Source organism: Microtus oregoni, unplaced genomic scaffold (genome assembly GCF_018167655.1).
Source record: "Microtus oregoni isolate MIOR12 unplaced genomic scaffold, Mior012 000003F_ref0000135, whole genome shotgun sequence".
NCBI classification, from domain to species: Eukaryota; Metazoa; Chordata; class Mammalia; order Rodentia; family Cricetidae; genus Microtus; species Microtus oregoni.
The window spans coordinates 20,255,261-20,277,942 of record NW_024543062.1 but is presented as its reverse complement, the minus strand read 5'-3'; the positions used below and the strand labels follow the sequence as shown (position 1 = coordinate 20,277,942).

At 39.3% G+C, this 22,682-nt stretch overlaps 2 protein-coding genes across 4 annotated transcripts in view; one reads left to right on the top strand and one right to left on the bottom strand.

The window, feature by feature from the left end:
• On the bottom strand, positions 1 to 21,820 carry Rsrc2 (arginine and serine rich coiled-coil 2). 3 transcript variants are annotated; one of them, XM_041649095.1, is made up of 11 exons: positions 17,599 to 17,692; positions 17,052 to 17,208; positions 15,666 to 15,709; positions 14,811 to 14,888; positions 13,052 to 13,264; positions 10,671 to 10,874; positions 7,731 to 7,853; positions 4,851 to 4,930; positions 2,711 to 2,943; positions 1,982 to 2,071; positions 1 to 638 (listed from the first exon to the last, which is right to left on the bottom strand). In XM_041649095.1, exons 4-11 carry the CDS (start codon positions 14,816 to 14,818, stop codon positions 459 to 461), a joined length of 1,131 nt encoding a protein of 376 aa, XP_041505029.1. In that variant the 5' UTR covers positions 14,819 to 14,888; positions 15,666 to 15,709; positions 17,052 to 17,208; positions 17,599 to 17,692; the 3' UTR covers positions 1 to 458. The 3 variants fall into 3 exon arrangements, with proteins under 3 accessions (XP_041505029.1, XP_041505027.1, XP_041505028.1); XM_041649093.1 differs by lacking the exons at positions 14,811 to 14,888; positions 17,599 to 17,692 and adding an exon at positions 21,676 to 21,820 and having other exon boundaries at positions 13,052 to 13,242; XM_041649094.1 differs by lacking the exons at positions 14,811 to 14,888; positions 17,599 to 17,692 and adding an exon at positions 21,676 to 21,820 and having other exon boundaries at positions 2,711 to 2,940; positions 13,052 to 13,242.
• A 282-nt stretch (positions 21,821 to 22,102) lies between these two features.
• The window catches only part of Kntc1 (kinetochore associated 1), an 80,089-nt gene continuing 79,509 nt past the window's right edge, over positions 22,103 to 22,682 (top strand). Inside the window, exon 1 of the mRNA XM_041648540.1 lies at positions 22,103 to 22,230. The gene's annotated coding sequence lies outside the window, so the exon portion shown is untranslated. The remainder of the gene's footprint in view (positions 22,231 to 22,682) is intronic.

Genomic DNA, 22,682 nt, shown 5'->3' with positions numbered 1-22,682 from the left:
TTTTGAGAAAACCATTTTTATTATCACTGCTCAGCTTGTGTGTGCAGATTATGTACCAAATGGCCAGATCTTCTAGAGAACATCTACATAACATTTCTTTTATGCTTCAAGAGATGAAAATAACTGTACAAGGTTAAGTACAAAAGTACACAAGACAGCGGACACGAGAAAAATCTATGTATGAGATTTTATCCCACCCGAAGCTTTAATATATTTGAAAAGTAGAATTCATGAACTAAAAAATATTGTCCTTCTATAGTCCTGTCAAGTTTAATGGAAGTGGGTTTAACCTGATTACAACACTAACACCAGTATCACTGATCTGATATTTACAAAAAAAATCGTATTTTTCAATAAATTAAAGTCAATGCAACACCCATGCAAGCTAGAACACTAGCTGTTTGGTGAACAAGGACCTGACATCAGAACAAGTCTATAAAGTCCCAAATTGTTATTTTTCAAACTGTATCCATTCCACGCATTGAAGAGGTGAAACCCAAACCCATTCCTCTTTGTGTGTGGGTTTGTGATCTTGCCATTTCATACTGAGCATCAAGATTTCGAAAAACTTCTTCTTGTTGCTTCAGAGTCTTGTAACTTTCCTCATCAACTGAGCTACAGCCAGCTTCATCTTCACTCTAAATATCATGCAAAAAAATTTGTTTTAATTTTTAACATTTATATTATATACTGTACACCATGTGCATGCAGTGTTTGCAGAGGCCAGAAAAGTGTTGTTGCCCCGAGGTCTGAAATTACCAACAGTTGTGAACTACTGTGTGGTGCTGAGAATCAAATAAGTCCCCTTGGAGAAAAAAATCCTTTTAATAGCTAAGCCATCTCTCCAGCCCCAGATATGAAATAAGTAACCTCTACTGTAAGTTATTAAAATACTTTTAAGTGCAAAGGCCTGTTATATATATGGAACACAGTGTAATTACAAATAACTTCCCGTTAGTGGTGTGGTCAAGAATAGTGCCAGGACTAGGCACATAATGCCATACATCCAGCAACCACAAGCTGAATCACAACCATCTATAGTGTGATCTGATGCCCTCTTCTGGCATTAAGTTGTACACATAGATAGAGCACTCATATACATAAAATAGCAATGCATTATTTTTTCTTTGGTTTTAAGAGACAGGCTTTCAGAGTTTCTTTGTAGCCTTGGCTGTCCTGGAATTCAAAGGTTTGTCTGCTTCTGCCCAAATGCTAAGATTAAAGGAATGCACCAAGTCGCTCTTAACCTAAAAGAGCATTAGTATTTTCCCAGCAAATTCATTTCTATTCTTTAAAACTTTCACCAAAATACCACAAAAGAGTTGGGAGGGGGCGGCGCATGCCTTTAATCCCAGCACTCAGGTCTACAGAGCAAGTTTCAAGACAGTCAAGGCTATAGAAAAACCCTGTCTCCAACAGCCACAAAGGATGCTTCTACAGCAAAGTATTGGGACCACAGGCTTCAGTCAGAGGTCAAGATTGCTGGGGAGTAGTGGTGGTGATGGTGGTGCACGTTTTCCCTGTTAGTTCCCGAGGCAAGCCTGGTCTACTAGAGTTAGTTCCAGGGCAGCTAGGACTGTTACACAGCGAAACCCTGCCTCGAAAAACCAAAGATTGCTAAGCAAGAATTCTACCACTATGGTCAGGTAAGGACATATACCAAGATCCTGTTTCAAAGAACAAAAACAACCAACCAAAGGGTCTACCAACTGAGCTACATCCTCAGCCCTGTTTTAGATTTTTAAATACAGGGCCTTACTAGTTATCCTCACGAGATATGATCAACAGATATGCCAAAAAAGTCTGTACTGTCCAAAAGTAAGAAAGACTATGGCATAATCATATCTATAGGATTAACCTGGAGAATAGAGATATTCTCAAGTAAGTACTTAGAACTGACATATGACCAATATCCTTTGAAGCTGGAAATCAATGTTGCTGTGAAAATACAAGTTAGGCTCAATCCTAAGGCATAACTCACCTTAATGCCCATTAACTTCCTAAATTTGACATTTTGGTCCTTGTTTCCAAAATTCAATTTTTCCCATATTTCAGCAGACTGAGATTTGTCCTATGAAAAAAAAAAGTACTGAATTTTAGAGTAAGTATAATTTAAGTTTATTATGTCATAAATATCACTCAGTAACCCAGGTTGTCCTTTAATTTTTTTTTTTTTATCGAGACAGGGTTTCTCTGTGGCTTTGGAGCCTGTCCTGGAACTAGCTCTGTAGACCAGGCTGGTCTCGAACTCACAGAGATCCGTCTGCCTCTGCCTCCCGAGTGCTGGGATTAAAGGCGTGCGCCACTATCGCCCGGCTGTCCTTTAATTCTTGATCCAACTGAACTGCCTCATCCTCCCAAGAGCTAGGACTTAGAAGCATGAGCCACCATCCCTGGCTCATAAAATATCTTGATCAAGCTGCTTAGCAGCCCACACCTTATAAATGTAATTTGATTTTCTTTAAAAGCTTGGCTCAAACGAATTCAACATTTTAACATTATAATACAGTATTACCATCCAAAAAGGACAACTGAGAATCATGCAAATGAGCTACAATTCTTTTCTAAGTTGAGACACACACACTCTCAATTTTACTTATGGGAAAGTTAACCATTATGAACAGGCTCTTGGAAATGACAGGTTATATTCCAAATTGTTTAATGCAATTATCAGCTAGTGGTGAAATGATGAGAAGACACAAAAACTTACGCCTTCTTTCTTGCCTTGCCAGAGCATTTTCCTCTTTTTTTCTTGCTCAGCAAACTTCATTGGATTCACAGCAGCTGGGTTATAGTAGCTAGGTACAGCTATGCCGGTCTCCGCCAAGGCTTTAGCTTGCAGGGCTGCCATCTGAGCTGCCATAGCTATCTGAGGAGTCACTTGTGTTCCTGACGCCAACAGAGCAGCAACATTGAGAACAGAACCCCCAGTGGCTGCAGCTGCTGAAAAACACCGAATGGATTTTAAAACACATAAGCTAATACACATAAAAGTAGTATTTGTATATAAATCCTTAGAATTTGTAAAAGTGAAAGATAATTTTCACCAAATAAAGAAATGTTTGCTAATATATGTTTAATGTGTTTATCAATAGAGATTTGATTATTACTGTTAAAGAAATATACAGAAGCAGCCGCAGAGGTGGCTCAGAGGCTAAGAGCGCAGCCTGCTGTTCCCAAGGTCTGGAGTTCGAGAACAGCTCACTCTATGTAAAAATCGGAAAAAAGAAAATACAGAAAATAGGGCATGATTACAGTAAAATGAACTATGGGACCAGGAACAATTTTTGTGTGTGTGTGTTTTCAAGATAGGGTTTCTCTGTATAGCACTGGCTGTTCTGGCACCTGCTTTGCAGACCAGGCTGGCCTCAAATTCAGAGATCAGCCTGCCTCTGTCTCCTAAGCGCTGGGATTAAAAAAGGCGTGTGCCACCTCGCCCAGCACCAATTTTAACTAAAACATCCAGAAAAACCTAGGAGGGCACTGTTCACACCCAAAAGATGGTATTGTCAAATTCTAGGGAAGGGCCAGATTCTTCTAAAAATAAGTTGCCAATGTAGAACACAGAGCAGATGTGAGCTGTCCTTCTGTATGTGTTGCTTTTATTGGCCAATGAATAAAGCTGCTTTGGCCTATGGCAGGGCAGAATATAACCAGGCTGGAAGAGATATATATAGAGATATAGAGTAAGTGAGGTTAGGGAGACAGGCAACCAGAAACTTTGTGGATAGATATAAGCGCTGACTGGAAATATGCCTAAGTCATCGTCAAGCAGTGTTGTGATAATATAGTTTTTGTGTGATTATTCAGATCTGCTAGGAAATGAACAAACAGTCTCAGTTTACATAGAGCTGCCACCTTCAAAAAGTATTCTTGGCTAGGTGACGGTAGAACATGTCTCTAATCATGGCACTCGAGGAGGCAGAAGCAGGCAAGTCTCTGAGTTTGAGGACCGCCTGGTCTACAGAATGAGTCCCAAAGCTATATAGTGCTGATAACTGCTGAGTTGGCTCCTCACCCCTCACCTTCTTACAAGATAGGGTCCTACTACTATGTAACCCTGACTGGCTTGGTACTTGGTATAGAAACTATGTTGGTAACAAACTCAGGCCATTTTTACTGTCTCCTGATTAGTAGGAGAAAAGGCCCAAGGCATCATCCCTTGCTAGGATACAGTCCTCATAAAAATTTTTCCTACACTTTATGTTTTTGCAGACAGTTTTGCTCTGGGCTGGCTTTGAATTTGAAGGGAGCCTACAGATTAGTTATAGTACACTGTATATAGTTTGCTCTAAAAGTTCTTAAGCTAATACTACAGAAAGTCAGTTGTGGAAGTTTATAGGAGGAGAGAACTGACTCCAGAAGTGTCCTCTGACCTACACATGGCATCTGAGTGCACGCATACACACACACACATTTTTTGTTGTTCTCAACAGTCATCATACACACCTACACACAAGAGTTTTTTGTTGTTATTGTTGACACAGTGCCTCACTATTCAGACCAGGTTGGCCCTGAAATCCTCTTACCTGTCAGCCAAGTGCCGGAATTAAATGTATATAATCACTCAGGGTCAGAAAAAAGGTTTTTGAGAAGATGAAAACATTCAAAATGTTTATATAGTGCCTTGATAAGAAGGGATAAAGGTGGTTTTCCCATCAAATTTTCTGCAATTTTCAAGTTTTTTATACCACACAATTCATTTTTTTTTTTGGTTTTTTTGAGACAGGGTTTCTCTGTGGCTTTGGAGCCTATCCTGGAACTAGCTCTGTAGACCAGGCTGGTCTCGAACTCACAGAGATCCGCCTGCCTCTGCCTTCTGAGTGCTGGATATACCACACAATTCATACCTGCAGCCATTTCTTGTTGTTTTTGCTTTTCAACCATTTCCTTTTCTCGTTGTTCTTGTAATTTCTTTGCCCTTTCCAATCTATCAAAAACAATGTAAAACAATTTGATGTAAAACCAGTATGTACCTTCATTATATACAAACATTTTATATACAAAACATTAAATTAATGAATATCATATTCCCCCTACTAAGATTAGAGTCAGTAATGAGTATATCAATACAATTCTCAAAACAAAGGTTTTGAGAAAGATGAGAGGTGACTTATGCTGTTTGTACTGGCTTTGAACTGCAGGGCTATAGCAGGCTACCAGCCAGGGAAGCAAACTTTGCTATATTCATCCAAGTAGCATATGCCAAAATAATATTTTGAAACTTCTTTGAGTCTGTTCTTTTTGATACAGGGTCTCAAGTAGCTTTGGCTAGCCTTGAACTCTGACACTCCTGTGCCAGACCAACCTGACCAACACTGGGATTACAAGTGTGTGCCACGATGACTATTCCTAAGTAATTTCTAAATTGGTCAAAGCAAAAATTTTTACAAGTATCCTTTCACTCCAACCCCAAATGTTTGTGTTGCCATGGCAACATCACTCAGAAGGCTAAAGCAGAATAACTTGGTAAAACCCTGTGTAGAAAAACCAAAACATCCAGATCCTGGGGTGGCACCATGTCTTTAGCCCCAGCAGTTGGAAGACACAAGATCTCAGTGAGTTCAAGACCAGTCTGGGCTGACATAGTTCTGGGAAGCCAGTGCTATCCTGTCTTAAAAAATAAAAAACAAAAATAAACCAAAACGTCTCCAATTTCTGTCAGTGCTAGCTATGAAGGCAAAGATAAAATTAAAAACTATAAACCACATACTGGTGCTAGATAAATTATAGTGCATGTTTAAGTGATAAAACAATATTTATAATACATTGCATAGGAACCTGGACAAAAACAGTCTATTTTATATTCAAATAAGGGATCAGCATAATCTTGCGTTTAGAAGATGATATGCGAAAACTCTTCTTTACAATCTACTAAACAGGACAAACTAAATCAAGAAATTTATGGTTAGCAAGCAAGGAAATTGATAACATGAAATAAAAATTTCAATACAAAACAAAAATTAATTATACACTAAATTGCCATGGTTGGTTAAATTTCTACATAGTAGATATAAGTATCACTCAATTTTTGAAACAGAAACCTATCAAATGTTACATCTCATTAAGTTAGTCCAAGCAAAGGTTATCTTCTGGTTTTGAGACACACAGGCAATGTATTATAGTGACACCGAACAGGCATTTGCAGTTTTTCCTTTCAAAGAGTGTCTCATATAGTCTTGGATGGCCTCAAACTCAGGTAGTGATAATGACCTTAAACTTAGAGAATTCTTGCTTCTACTTACTATCCAAATGCTAGGATTAGGTATGTGCCACAACTGACTTTAGGCAGGGCTAAGGAATTCAGGGCTTATGCATTCCAGGACAGCACTTTATCAACTAAGCTACTTTCTCAGCAGATATTAGTTCTAACAAGCACTTAAATTTACAAAAAGAGGTTTACAACCTATAATCCTTGATAATAAGTTTATTGCCCTAAAACTCTCCATGTAGCCCAGAGTTGTCTCAACTCAGCAATCTGCCTGCCTGTCTTCTGAGTACTGGGATTGAAGGTGTGAACTTTAATTGTTTCTTTCTGAATCACTGGTAATCTAAACCAAACGGCTTGATGGTAATAACTTTTCTTTTGGTTTTTGGAAATAGGGTCTCATGTAAGCCTAACACTACCCTCAAAATATGTAGCCAAGAACAACTCTGACCTCCTGATCCTCCTACTGCTCAGTGTAAGGACTGCAGATATGCACCAAACACATCTACTCTAAAACTTTACCTTAAGAACAATTAAAAAGAAAATATAATAGATGCCAGTATGTAAGAAAGAGTGTATCTTCAATGCTTGGAAAATTACTAAGTTAATAAACAATTATCTATTAGATTTTCTAACACTGTTGCTCTAAACAAGCCAACTATTGGTTTATGGGTTGCACGTGTAGGGCCATTGCAGGTTGAAATCAACTCCATTCACTAAGGTGAATGGATGAAGACGGGTGAGCTCACACCTTTGCTGCTGCTGTTCAGTGGAGTTTCTGCCAGGCTGGCTTCACAGGGCAGCAGCACATCAGGTTACACTGTGATAACTGTATTTTTATAATGAAAAAAAAATACAAACTCAATTTTGTAAGAAAAAAAAAAAAACCCCAAATCCAAAAATATAGCTTTCAGAATATGCAAAAAATAAGCACTTGGCTTTTGGCCTCCTGAAGCAGCTCTTTGGCCCCTGTATATTTCTGACACAGACCTGCTCTAATGTGGCCACACAACCGCCCAACACTCAAATAGAAATCTCAGAAACGCAGCATTCTCTCTACACTACAAGATAGTAAATTGGCTTATGATGTGCATCTACTAAAACTATAATCTAGTGACAGAATTCCCAGTGTTCAGGTGTTTTGTTATAAGGGAAAAAAAGTAAAGTAAAAGACAACTTAGGTTTCCTGAACGATTTAAAACTCACAAAGTTTTCAAATGCAAGCAAGACATTTCAATCTATGTTTCTTTCATGGGGTGACAATGGAAAAAATAGCAGTTAATCACAAAGGCAAAAACTTCTCAGTTTTCCTACATGCACAAATTAAAACTAATGACACAAACCCCAAATTAAAAACCTACTTGGACTGTTCTGTATCACAAATGTGCAACAGCATTCATGGGGGTATGGTACTGGTGGTAAAGAATTATCCTCTGAGTTAAAAGTATTTATTTGTCTACACCATTGACAGTTACTAGAAAAAGAAAAAAAAAAAAGACTTTAAATGAGAAAATACACATACCTCCTAGCTAAAGCTTCCTGGGCGTCCATTGCTGTGTTTCTACCTCTGAAGGGAGGTGGACTAGGTGTCCGGCTTAGGCTTCTGCTAAATCTTCTTGGTTTTTCAATTCTCTTCTTTCTATCTCTGAAACAACCAGTATTTTATGTCCCATGACAGTCAGAATTATCAATTATCAATTGCATCAATAATTATCAATTTTCTCTAGATAGTCCAACAAAGATCAAGCAATATATCAAAAAAAAAAAAAGAATGAAAGGCTTTCTAACAAAAATCTGCATTTCACCTGTGCACTACTTACATGCCTGGTGAAAAGCCAGAAGAGGACATGAGGCCTATTGGAATGGGAGTTCCAGATGGTATGAGCAGCCATGAGAAGTGGGAGTAGAACAAGAGCAGTCAGTGCTCTTAACCACTCAGCCACCTCTCCAGTCTCAATATATCCTGCATGTTAGTATGTAAAAATAAGGATTCAAATATTCTTACTATTTTAAGTTGAATTATTAATGTTTCAGATAATAGTTATTAACTGCTAAAATAGGAACGTGTAACAGAAAAAATATCATCTAATGGGTCCGGAGATCACTCAGTGGTTAAGAGCACCTGCTGTTCTTTAGGAGGATTGAAGTTCAATTCCGAACATGCATGTTGGGTGGCTCACAAGTACTTGTACTGTAACCCAGATAAAGGAAATCTAATGCCCTCTTCTGGCCTCCACTTGGAAGAAGTATGTAGGTTCTTGTACTCAACGATAAGCAGGTGGGAAATCAGGAATGGTAAACACACAAGACTGTTCCCCCCAGGAAACCATACCCATTTTCCACGCAGACGGCAAAGAACAGACATGGTTAATACCCTGGTGACTTCTGGGCCATCTATATGGCCAGGCAACACAAACATCTCCAGACCCTTACCTTGAGCCTATTTATTTCAGTCAAGCAAAGCACTATCCTCCTACATACCCTTTACTGTTTACCATGAGTTTGCTTCCTTAATCTATAGGACCTATTTTCATGAAGATGTCACTTATACGAGAGTTTCAACATAACCATTTCTTAAGCTTTGCTGTGTACATTGATTGTGTTAATTATCACCAGGAAACATTCTTTTCCTCAAACTGTGCTATGCTTAAATATACCTAAAATAAACCACTGGGTCTAGACCCTCAAAGTTTGACCTAAAACCAGCTACTGAGCCATGTTGAACTGGACTGACTTCTTGTCCCTCACAAATGGACAACCTGCCGGTCACGGTGTTTGAAGAGACCCCACCATCTGCTGACATCTTCATATAAGGGAAACACACACCCACACACAAAACAAATCTTAAAAAAATAAGGGAGAGAGGGTCATTGACCTGGACATACATGTAAGAAACAAAGTGAACTAACTACTTGAAAGGCAATTGGAAAATGAGTTACAATGGACTATATTTAGGAATGAAAACACACACACACACACAGAGTAACAACTGATTTAGAAACCATGAATTTGAAGTAGGGAGAGGAAGAGTAAATAGGGTTTAGAGGAAAGGGAAGATAAAAATATTAACTAAAATAAAATCCCAAAACTACAAAAACAAACATTGCCTTAAAAAAAAAATCCAGTACTTGGGAAGAGTGGCTGGATGATTTCTTTTTTTTATTTTTTTTAAATTTATTTATTTATTTATTAAAGATTTCTGTCTCTTCCCCACCACCGCCTCCCATTTCCCTCCCCCTCCCCCAATTAAGTCCCCCCCACTCAGCCTGAAAAGCAATCAGGGTTCCCTGTCCTGTGGGAAGTCCAAGGAACCCCCACCTCCATCCAGGTCTAGTAAGTTGAGCATCCAAACTGCCTAGGCTCCCACAAAGCTAGTGCGTGCAGTAGGATCAAAAACCCATTGCCATTGTTCTTGAGTTCTCAGTAGTCCATGAGCTTAAGACCAGCTTGGTCTACAAAGAGAACTCCAGGACAGCCAAGGGTAAGAGCTAAGAACTACATAGAAAGGAAAACCTTTCCAAAAAAATAAGACAAAACAACAACAAAGCACACACACACACACACCCCAAATAACAAAATTTTAATCCCAGAAACCATGAGGAGGCAAGGGCTATACAGGGAGACTCAAAGAGTAAATAATGATAAATACATTAAAAAGGAAGGAAGCTGGCTCAGTGGCAAACAGTATTCACTGTGAATCAAAGAGCACCTGAATTCAAAAAAAAAGCTGGGCATGGCTATAACTCTAGCATTTGTGACTGCGGGACAGGAAGATCCCAGGAGCTCGCATGTCACCCTAGCTGAGTCTGTGTAACAAAAAATAACTTTACAAGTGTGCCACACACGCACATACTCCAGTAGCTAGAAGTGACCTCAATGGATAAAAAGAACACTTGCTGTGCTACTCTTGCAGACGATCTGGATTTGGTTCACAATCACCCATCACTCTAGTTCCAAGGGATATGATGGTCCTCTTTTGACCCCAGGTACCATCCATGCAGGCAAAACAATCAAACACACCAAACAGGTAAATTAGGAGACACAAAACCCAAATGATCCAATAGTATTCAGTATTAAATGTGATAAAAAAGAAACACAACTGCTGGATGTGCTGTCAAATGCCTTTCAAAGTTACACAGATAATCTGTCTCAAAAAAACCTCAAAACCCAAAACCAAACCAAACTAAACAGAAAGATCATAATAAACTTAGGTTACTAACACCTTCAGATCATACACTGTGTAAGAATGTTTATAGAAATTCTTTCCTGTTGCGAGGGCATAGGACCCACAGACAAAGATACTAAAGCACAGACACACCCCCTAACTCTACATTTATTTTTACTGATGAGATAATGATTTAAAATATTTTACATCAATCAGTAAATAATTTGTGTTGTACTCCTGAAAAAAGATCGATAGTGAAGAGCAGGTTCTACTTTATTCTAGAGAATGAACACTTACCGACTTCGACTCCTTGATCTGCTCCTGCTTCTAGTCCTATGCCTGTGTCTGGATCTTGATCGGGAACGTGTTCTAATCCTTCGTTTTCTATCTCGGCTTCTAGATCTTGACTTCTTCCTGTCTCTGCTTCTGGATCGAGACTTTTTTCGATCCCTACTCCTGGACCGAGACTTCTTCCTCTCCCTGCTTCTACTTCGATGGCGCCTGAAATTCAAGTTCATAAACTTTTAATTGCTTGTTGTTCTTCTTTTCCCTTTAAGGTTTATTTATCATGCAGACATATCTCATTACAGATGCTTGTGAGCCATCCATCATGTGGTTGCTGGGAACTGAACTCAAAACCTCTGGAAGAGCAACCACTGCTCTTAACCCGAGTCATTGTTCCAGCCTCAGTTGTCTCCCTTTTTAAGGACAGGTCTTACTACACATCCCAGGCAGACCTTAAACTTAATTTAAACTCCTACTTAATTCCTGATTGCTGAGATTGTAGACAAATGTAACCACACCAAGAACATAATTGTCCTTGCTACTGTATACCCTATAAAGTGACTAACCAAAACACGCAAACAAATACAATCAAGACAGCAATAAAACAAAACAAAAACTTAAACAAGTTTGCACTGCTTATAGGATAGGAAAAGGTGTTTCTTTACCCCCAGTCATTTTGGCAGCTACTTTTGGTTGGGCTCTATCCTGTACCATGGCTTAAAGGAGGACCAACATTTGAATTAGGGAAAAAAAAATCTCAGCGGTAGATGGATTCACTTTAATGTTAATCTGTTATAAAAGTACAAATCACATGCTGAACTAACAAGTAAGACTCTGACTCCGGCGTGTAAACGGTCATTCTTACCAACCTCTCAGCTTTGGCTTAACTTAAAATTTCATGCCACATTCGGCAAAACTGGCATTCATCACTACAATAGTAAAAATATTGAACTGGGCACGTGAAAATTACGACAGAGCATATGCACTAGCTGTCAATGACCCAGTTGCTCCTAATGTCATAAAAAATACAACACAACAAACAGGTGAAAGCAAACTATAACATTTTAATACAAAAGTTTGGGGGCTGGAGAGATGGCTCAGTGGTTAAGAGCATTGCCTGCTCTTCCAAAGGTCCTGAGTTCAATTCCCAGTAACCACATGGTGGCTCACAACCATCTGTAAAGAGGGCTGGTGCCCTCTTCTGGCCTTTAGGCATACAGACAGAATATTGTCTACATAATAAATAAATAATAAAAAAAATAAAACAAAAGTTTATCAAAGCTTATTGTAATTGACCCTGATTTCAAACACCAGCTCCTCAAAAACAAACCCCCACACTGGAGTTGGAGAAATGACTCAGTTCTTTTGTAGAAGATTCCCAATACCCCGCATGTAACAGTTCCAGGGAATACAGTGCTCTTCCAGTCTCCATAGGTTCCAGTCACACATGCAATACACACAAGGCTAAACATCCATACACATTAAAGGAACACTGGGAGATGATTGTCTAGTGGTGGAGCATACCTTTAACACTAGCTTGACTGAAGTTTGTGGGCAATGGAAGCCATATAGTGAGTCAGTTACAAAGTCTTGATTCAAAAAGTAAACTTTAAAGAAAAAACAAACAAAACCCCAGCCAGGTGGTGGTGCACGCCTTTAAACCCACCACTCAGGAGGCAGAGGCAGGCGGATCTCTGAATTAGAGACAAGCATGCTCTATAAAGTAAATGTCAATACAGAGAAATCTGATCTCGACTATCCCACCTCCAAGCCCCAGTCAAAAAAAGAAAATGTTGAAAAAATAAAGAAAAGAAGCAACAACAACAAAACCCCCCAAAAATCCCACATAAATCTTACAAAATCTTTGGCTTAATACAGCTTAACAATTCAACCTTAAAAAAATTTTCTTTTTTCGATGTACATTGTGGTTTTGCATGTATGTCTATATGAGGGTGTCGGATCTCCTGTGAACTGCCATGTGGGTACTGGGAATGGAGCCCTGACCCTTTGGAGAGCAGCCAGGGCTTTTAACCACATGAGCCACTTCTCCAGCCCCTACAATATAACCTTTACAACACAAGAGAAAAGGTTAAAGGTCATCCAGAGCCACTAATTAAATGTTCCTTCTGGGAACCATTTTTGGATTTATGAGAAAGCCCCAAAGGATTTTTGTTCCAGTGCTGTGGATTGATTCCCAGGGCTTTAGACATGACAATTTTCTACTACTGAGGTATATTCTAAGGTTCTAAAAGTCTTTAGTTACCAGCTACATTAAGGTAGTTAAGAAATGATTAGTATCCTATTTAAGATTATGTGTATGTAACGTGGGCTAGGAATAACCTACAAGTTAAAGGTACTGGAAGGCACCACACTACAACACCCAAATTAGTTACCTTTCACGAGACCTAGATCTTGAGTGACTTCTGCCTCGTGATGACTTCCTTTCCTTGCGTTTGTGTCTGTCCTCACCATTTTCAGATGAATTTAATCGCTCTCTTCCTTTGTCAGAAGAATGTTCTTTATCATTGTGCTCCTCGGACTTATGTCTCTTAGAGGATTTATCTTTGGATTCATGTCTTCTTGCCTGTTTTAACAAGAAGTTGGTTCTTTCAGGAAAATAGTGCAACAAAAAGAGTTAGTATGGGTAACAGTAAACAAAAATGTTGTGATGCAACATTAGTAACCTTAGGAATGTGTGGCAAACAATTTTATCTAGCTTCATATCACCCAAATGTTACATATGTAATTATAATTTTCTAATTAAGACACAAAACTTCAGTTTGTTCCCTAAGTACTTTAAAAAACAATGATTTAGAAAACAGATACTGAAAGACAGTTCAAGTGGAAACCTCATTTAAAAAAAATTAAGAAAACCTATTCTAAATCCCACGGATTATTAAGTTTAAAAAATAGGGTCAGGTGCAGTGACACACCTTTAATGCCAGCACTAGGGAGACAGAGCACGGAACATCTGAGTTGGAAACCAGCTTGCGCTATAGAGAAAACCCCGTCTCAAAAGAAAAGACTACCTACCCCCTAACCACAAAACAAAACAAAAAAATAATGGAAAGGAGAGACATAGCTCAGTTGTAGAGCTAGCATACTTAAAGTCTTAGGTAATCCCCAGTAATATCAAAAAGAGAAACAAGCAAGGAGCTAATAGGTAAAAACACAAAGCAATGCTTCACAAAATGCACTTCAAATGAAGCAGCAAAGTATACTTTAACAAAAAGGTAATACTCCCCGCTATTTCAAATTTGCAGAACAGCAATGTCCCCCCTTTAACTAACCATATTTTTTCCCACATTCTCTCCAAAAGACCTTATCTTTCTATGTCTATCTGTTTGCATCCACCCCAACAGGCTTACAGCTTTATTACATTGTATGAACCTAGGTTCAAAAATAGTACCTACCATTTTTAATCAAGAAAAAAACAAAAACAAAACTAAACCAGGGGTAACAATTACTATGTCATCATAAAATATATACTGTGAACTTAAGTGTATGAGTAAATCTTAACCATTCAACGTCAAACTTGGAAGTATTATGTATCTCCCACCCAAACTTGTCAAGTACACCTTGTATTTAAAGCTTAACTCCCACACAACTCAGAGTAATTAAACTTAAATCTAAGAGAAACTCAGATCCTCTAGGCTTATTTTCTATTTCATATAAACAAGAGGTGAAAACACAAAGCTGCAACTCAACTGGGCCTGGATCCATCCATTGCTGCTCAGGCCACCACTTCTCCACTGTAACAACATGGATAGTTCCCACAATAGGTCAAAGCATATTTCTTTTGACTAAAGGTTAACTTTAAATACAAAGTCAAAAAAGTGGAGTCAATGGAACATGCACAATGCTATATCTGAAAATGATCATAATGACTTTTATTTTGCAGGAAAAGAGACCTGCAGACACAAGCTAAACCTTAGTTTCATGACCAGTTCTCTATAATATGACCTCAGAACCTTCTCTTTGCCATATAGTAGCAGACTAGAAAAGCTTTAAATGGTTAAACTTCCAGAAACTTTAAGAGTGTAACACCAGTTTTCAAACATAACATTACTATTAATTTTATAAAACATTAAAACCCTTAGGTGATTTAAGATATATTTAAGGGAAATAGGAGTTTGAATGACTAATAGTTACCTTATCATGAAGTAGGCTTATTATTTTGCTATCTGAGTCTGCAGCGTCTTCAGTTCAGTCTCTTCGCGCATTAGCACGCTGAGTATGATTTATTATAGAAATGTTATCATGTGAGCTAAACAAAATAGTCATTTTCACAAAAACTCTCCTAAATTAAAAATGTAACAGAGCTTCCATTAGGGGAAGAGGTGAAGTCCCTGCCCACATTTGTTTTACGAGTCCCTTGCCCAGCCCCCTAATCTTTTTCCTTTCTCACTGCTAATCTATTCCTGGGTAGCTCAACTTCTTAGGTAGGTGAGGCAAGCTAACTCCTACGTAGTACAGCTGCTGCTTTTGTTTTCCTTAGGCTTTACTGTAAATGTCACCTCTCCAACTGTCCCTCACATTTTTGCTGCAATAGTATAAGGTTCATAGGTCTAGATTCACTAAAGAAAAGAAAGGAAACTCAGTACTTTCAACGAGGAAAAAGTAGCCCACAAATACGGTATCAATAAAGATGTCTGATATTTAAAAATCCTGAGCAGTTGTCGAGGATAAGGAGACCTGGGACCTCAGATTAATGGAAGCTCTGTATCACAGGCCTAAAAATCCAGCTTATTCTTCATATGATATTTTTATTGTGAATATTTTCACAGTATAATAAAAGTTAATAGATTTTTGAAGGCACTTTTTATATAAACAACTATCTCCTTGAAAAATGTTGAATCCAAATCATGCTTATTTTAAAACCCAATTAACCTTTTAAATTTCAAGCTTTGGTACTTACCTTGACAATGGCAAATAGTCACACAAACATTTCTACCAGATACTTTACAAGAATTTTAAAGTACCTATTCACTACAAAGTGTTAATTACCTCTTTGCTCCGGCTCCGGCTCCTGTGTTTTCTTCCTTCATTATCTGTGAACACACAAAAACCCCCAAAATACATAAAGATATACAAATATCTTAAACACAAACATTACAATAATGTCAGCAGTACAGGACTTTCATAACAAGGGCCAGGGTTGAATAAAAGAGGGAAAAAAGCCAATCAAAACAACCACTTCCTAAATTGCTAGTCAGGGCTATCATGTATCTTTCAAAGACTACATTTTTTAAACATCTTTTTATTTTTATTTTTTAGCATTTTGAAATAGAATGACTTTAATATTATTACCCTTACTGGCCAGAGACTGGAACTCGCTATGCATACCAGGTCTGTCTCTGCACCATGCCTGGCCAGTTTACTACTGCTTATGTGCCCATGTGTGTGGGTCAGAGGTATAGGCTCCCCCTTCACCATCAAGGAGGTTCCGAGTGTTGAACTTAAGACTATGAGGCTTACACACACATGTGTCCCACACTAAGCCATCTTACTGGATGTCAACTCTTGACCTTCACATCCCCGCTCTCACATACACCACATACATACTAAATACAGATATGTATACATGAATGTGTATGTGTGCACATAAACCAAAAAATAAACAACAAAACTGGGTTACATTTGACCTGATTTATAGTCAAAAGAATGTTAGCTAGAAATTTTCGTGTTTTTTTTTTGAGGCAGGGTTTTATATACTCCAGAATGGCTTTATTTTTTGATCATCCTGCAATGTCACATTCAGCTTGAAAATGTTGTTTAAATGTGATCAGAATGTCCAACAGATTTAAACATACTAAAAAAGGAAATCTTGTTAAAAACCATCTACATATACAAGTAACAGATGATTGAGCTCCAGACACAACTTTTAAACTAATCGCTCTGCTGTTTCTCACTTTGCAATGTTAGGTTCTTACGTAGGCGAGGCACTCTACCACTAAAATCACTCCAGCTCTGCTTGTTTGCTTGCTTGCTTTCTTTCTCAAAATAGGGTTCCTCTGTGTAACAGCTCTGGCTGTCATGAAACTAGCGCTGCAGACTAGGTTGGCCTTGAACTCACAGAGATCTTCCCGCCTCTGCAGGGATTAAAGCTGTGCTCCAGCTCAAGCGTTTTTTAAATAGCAGAATGTTATGCCTTCAACACGAGACACTGACTCACTATTTGGCCTAGGCTGGCCTGGAACTACTATACAGTCCACGCTGTCCTTGTATGTAGCACTGCAGGGCTTGGGATATATATAATGAAATGACAGGGACTACCCGGCAGAGTACTGGACTCTAGCCTTAGTGCTATAAGGAAAAAAACCTCCCCTGTAGGTGCTACAACTCAGTACAAAGTTTGTGTTAAATTCGTTCAGAATATACCACATTCCTTACCTGATTTTCGTTTTCGTTCTCTTGACCTTGACCGTGACCTTGAATAGTGATGTTTTGAGGTTCTAGGAGAAATAGATACATCTGACTGCTCTTTTTTCTTTTCTCTATCCGGGGATGTCTTTTCCGGGGCTAGTCCGTCTCTTTCTGTATCAGTAGCCTAAAAGTTAAAAATAAGAATCATCAAAATTTGTAACTGCATTTCCAATGTCTCTTGGTTTTTAAAAGGGCAAGGGACAAAGACAATTGTGTTTTATCAGAAAAGAAAACCAATACCCAAACATGGCTGATTTCCAAGTGGATATACGTGTAGTAAAGTAACAGATGTAAAAGACCTAGTTCTGGTATTTCCAATAAATATTTAAACTATAAAACTTTAGATGTGTGAATTAAATGTGCTTTCTTGCCAGTAATCAAATCGCTGTTCATTATTAAAAAGCTATCTAGAACAAGCTGTTAAAAGGTTTAAATTACTTAGAACTATAAGATATTAAAGGAGCATAGGGAGCATTTTCTAGATTATAAAAGAATAAGTAGAAAATTACCTTACCTGAGAACCTAATTAACCTTCTTTAATGAAAATATCCCCTTGGCACAGAGGTACAGCAAAACATGTTCTGCCTCTCCGTATTTATGCTCTGGGCTATGGAAACATCAAGCCGTTTCCATGTTAAAGCATTTTATAGGCAATATTACAATATAAATTTTATTTTGCAGTCCTAAGGAGTAAACCCAGGGTTTCATGCTTGTTAGGCAAATTCTCTATCACTGAGCTAAATCCCAGCAGTTACAAAACTAAAACAAAAATCATGACACACACATTTCCAGAGAACTCTTTACCCAAGGTTCAATTTCTATTAATTTTCTAGTTTGCAGAAGGCCACCTATCTTCTGCACTCCTAATAGCAACCAGCACAGACGCCCATGAATAAATAAATGCAAGATATGAATTTCAGTTCTATCTCCTCACTAAAATTATTTCTGGTTGAAGATGTAGGTCAGTAGTAGAAGCATTTGCTCCAAGTGTGACGTTCTATCTTAAATCACCAGTGCTGGGAAAAAAAATTTCCAACCACTACTAACCCTGTCTTGGAGAACTGTGTGATCCAAATAATCTCACCACAGAATTCCTACAGAAGGGTGGGAATGAGGCATAACAGTACTCATGCAAGAACGCCAGAACATTTTAATTAAAAAGAAAAGTACTGCCTGGTGGTGGCGGCACACTTTAATTCCATCCAGCACTTGAGAGACAAGAGGTAGGTAGATGGTGGATCTCTGAGTTCAAGGCTGGCCAGATCGGGCGTTCCGGACAGCCAGGACCAGAGAAAAACCTTGCCTGGGAGGGGGGCAAAGGACAGGCAAACATGCACAAACAAAAGAGAAATTGATGAACTGATTTAAGCTGGACTAACTGAAATTAATCTTATTTTCAAGGACACACTAAAGCCTGAAAATTCCTTTGAACTGAACTTGATTTTGAGATGACATTTCATAGGCAAGAGAAGCCCTGACATTGAAATTCCTGGTACATGCCATCAAGCCCAACATTTGGTTGAATTCGATAAGAGGCACTAGAAACAAGCAGATCTAAACCATAAGCAGTGGAGTGGTAGGTATCTGACTGGAGCAGGCAAGGAAAATGAACCTGCTCATCTGGTGAACATATGCCTCAGGACAGGAGCTGGCAAAAAACATTATTTTTCTGCACAATCTTGTACACTTTTCTTTCTTTTTGAGACAAGGTATCTCTATGTAGCCCTGACTGACCTCAAATTCCCTGCCTCTGTTGGAATTAAAGACTTGTGTCACTTTGCCCATTATAATATTTTTTTTACATTTAAAAAACTTGGTAAAACAAGCAAAAAATATGAAAGGTTGTGCATCACCCATAAAACCAAAAGTATTTACCAGCTGCTCCTTTCCTCCAAGTGTTTACCAATCTGACTTATGACTTCAGAGGGAAAATAACTAGTCCCCATCAAGAAGAATCATGATTGACCTTTTTCCCTTGGGAAGATTAGTCCAGAAAACAGGTACCAAAATAAAGGAAGTGTATTATTTTACTGGAGTACAAATTTGGGTCAAAACCAACACCAGACTCTGAAAAGGACAGATTTGGGGGCTGGAACGATGGCTCAGCAGTTAAATACACATAATTAGAAGGACAAACTTATAATTGGAGGTCAAATGCATAAATTATGTGCTAAAGTACCATTTGTACCTCAAGAGGAAAAGTAACAGAAAGGAAACAACCAGCTACAGGGGAGTTTCTCATTCCAGTATCCCATACTCTCTTTTTCCAAGACCTGAACAACTTCGAGCAGGCCTAAGAATCAAGGTCAAGGACTGGAGAGATGGCTCAGTGGTTAAGAGCACTGACTGTTCTTCCAGAGGAGCCGGGTTCAATTCCCAGCACCCACATGGCAGCTCACAACTGTCTGAAGATCTAGTTCCAGGGGATCTGACACCTTCACACCAATGCACATAAAATAAAGTTAAATAAACCATAAAAATATTTAAAAAAAAAAAGAATCAAGGTCAATCTTACTTTACAGCTCCTACCCAGAAACACTAGCCTACTCCCATAAAATACTGTAATCCCCCTGCCTTTGCTACCCACTAATAATATTGCTCTACTATACCATCAACGATGATCCAAAACATTTTCTTTCATTCTCGTTCTATCCTTAAAAGATAATCATAGATTGACCTAAGATACATTATCTAAACTTAAAAAGTACTTCAGACCTAAATCACAGGCATCCCCCACAAGTTTTGAGATGATGCCTGCTATATGTTCACGGTTACCCTCAAGAGTTCTCAATATCCTGCCTCCCAGCTGTTACGATAACAGCCATGTAAATCACATTCACTTTTCCTGAGAAACAATACAAGAACCGAGAACTACAGAAATATACAGCATTTAGTCCATTAATGCCTATTTTGCAAAAGGCTTAGAAGCCTGGCAAGAGGAACTTTCATATGCAAAACACACTGCAGAATAAAGCCCATCTCACCATCACACATGTATTAGTAGGCGTGTGACAAAAACACGTATTTTATTTTCCTAAGGATATCTACAATACAACAGATAGAAAGCCCAACTAGCAAAATTCCTCAGCCTTACTTCAGTTTAGCAGAAATCCATACAGACACTGCTTTTAAACTGCCTTCTATTTAGTCACCAGGCCTCTTAGAAAGTCACCCATTTCCTACAATCTACATCTTGAAACTCCCAGATAACTGAAGCACAGCACACAAATCCTTTCCCAGCACAAAGGAAGGTATGCAGCAGACTTCATTCTAGGGCAGTTCTCTGGGGGATTGTTTTTATAGTGGAGGGCACTCCAGAAACCAAATATTTGAGTTTATTTCACTTAAAATAACACAAGAAAAGCACTACTCTTTACTTGAAATATATTAAGAGGCCGAGACACAATTCAAAAGTTATTAGTCCCACAATTTAAAAAAGCGTAAACTACCGTTGAAATTCCATAAAAATTATCTGAAATTCAACTAGATATAAAAGGTAGTGAGCTGCAGACAACTATTTGTACTGTTCTAATTTCAAATATTCCAAGTATCAGGAAGAGCAATCCTTGTCTACAACAAGAAGTTAAAACCTTTCAGTCCGTGAAAGAGAATCCGTACAGCTCAGAAGAGTATTTTCTGTCTGTATCTAGAAACAAAACTATCACAGGAAAGAATGATTCACTAAAAACGGGCATAGTATATCCAGGACAGACAGGCTTCCTGTTCAAAATGGTCACTTAGGTACGGTTTTTAATGTTTTGTTGTTGTTTTCGGTTTTTTGAGACACGATTTCTCCGTGTTAACAGCCCTGGCTCTCCTGGTACTCGCTCTGGAGATCAGGCTGGTCTTAAACTCAGAGATCCACCCGCCTGTCTCCAGAGTGCTGGGACTAAAGGCGTGTGCCACCACCGCCCGGCTTAGGTACGGTTTTTATTTGGGTCAAGAAAGGGGACTCAAAGAAGCCCCGCGGTTCTCAATAGTAACACGAGTCGCCATGAAGCACAAGTATAAGGGAATAGAACTGGATAATTAGACCAATTTTTACTCTTTCAAACAATCCCAACTCCAACCGAGAAGGTTTACACCGACAAACACTAAGCAAAATTAGTCTAAGTACCCCATCTCACTAAGGGTTCGCCCAAAAGGATTAGACTGTCTCCTCATACATGGTCCCTTAAACAGACTGCTTTTTTGACCCGATACTTTCGAGAAACGACTTCTGATCTTTTTTTCCCAGTCGCTTTTCTCCATGGAAGCATAAACTCTGAAGCCCGATCAAGGCTCAACACATATCACTTAGTCTGGGGCAAAGAGATGAATCCCACAGTTCGGGGGGCTTCTAAAAACGTGGGGTGAGGGAAGTGATGAGGAAAGTTCTGGAAAAAAGAGCCATTCCCTGCGGCTCCCCACCCCCATCCACACCGGCGTACCTCCCCCCTCCCTGCAGCAGGAAGCCATGATGGCGAGCGCAGAAAGCGGCCGCGGCGCCATTTTGTCCACACACAAGAACGGACAACAGCTCCGAGAGCTGGCCACTCTGTGGAAAGGAACAAAAAACCAGCCCCGGCTTCACGCTCGAGTTAGTACCTACCGCCATTGTTTCTGAGTCCCGGCCGCAAAGGCGGCGCCTCTACTGGACGCGTTCAACAGTACTGGCCGCCCCGAAGCTTCGCCACAGACTAGATCCCTAGCGCGAGAGACCCGGATGGCACAAAAGGGATGAGGCCTGGCACGGCGCTCAGCTTGCTGGGAGAAAAAGGGGGTGGTGATAAGAGTTTCTATAACAACGCGGTTCGAGATGGTGATTGGTTAGTCTTTCCAAGGGCGTGGCGTAAAGGCAACGAAATGGGTGGGGCCAAGATTACTCTGGGGCCTGAATCCCTCGCAGCTGGGATTCAATTTGATCTAGGGTGGGGCGGTTTCCTGTTTCGAGTGTGAAAAAATTTTGGCCTGCTGCAGCCTCCGTAGAAGAGGTTGGGCGCGGGATTCTCCCGCCAATTTAAAGTAGTGTCAGGAACCTAAAGTGAATTGGAGTGGTTGTGCGAGTCAGGAAGAAGTGTGAAATATTTGAGAGTGTTTTTTAGTGTCTTCAGCTGCAGGTGACTAGGATCAGCCGCGCTGCTGTAGGAAGCGGGCGTCGCTTCAGGTGAAAACAGAAGGGGTTTCAATCCATTTCGGGTCTTTCGCCCTCTAGATGCTGGCGGGATGTTGGAGGTGATTCTAGGTGGCTGGCCCTCCGTGCGTTCGTGGTAGCTTCATTGACTGTGTTTTATGTCGTTCATGATATTGATTCATCTGTTTTCCTCCCGCAGTCAATGACGCCAAAAGTCTGTGCTCATTTCCCGTTTGCATAGTTCGCTTCCTAGTATTAAATAGAAAATTGAGTCTTAACGACCTTACCTGTCTCCCACCGCCTAATACTTTTGATGTGGCTCTGTAGCTGCCTAAATTCTCCCGCCTCTGAGCTTTTGCACGCTGTTGCACTCTTCCCAGTGACTGCAATCACTGTTCTCCTTGACCTTACATAGTTGTTTTCCTTTCGTTAACCTCTTTTCCCAAACAAGTACTTTTTTTTTTCTTGTCTTGTCGAGGCATGGT

Excerpts from the sequence above, each read along its gene's own strand:
- Rsrc2 (XM_041649093.1), bottom strand. Across the intron at positions 15,710-17,051 it reads AGAACGAAAACGAAAATCAG|ATAATGAAGGAAGAAAACAC; the intron begins GTAAGGAATGTG and ends GTGTGTTCACAG. Across the intron at positions 13,243-15,665 it reads GCCGGAGCCGGAGCAAAGAG|GCAAGAAGACATGAATCCAA; the intron begins GTAATTAACACT and ends TTGTTAAAACAG.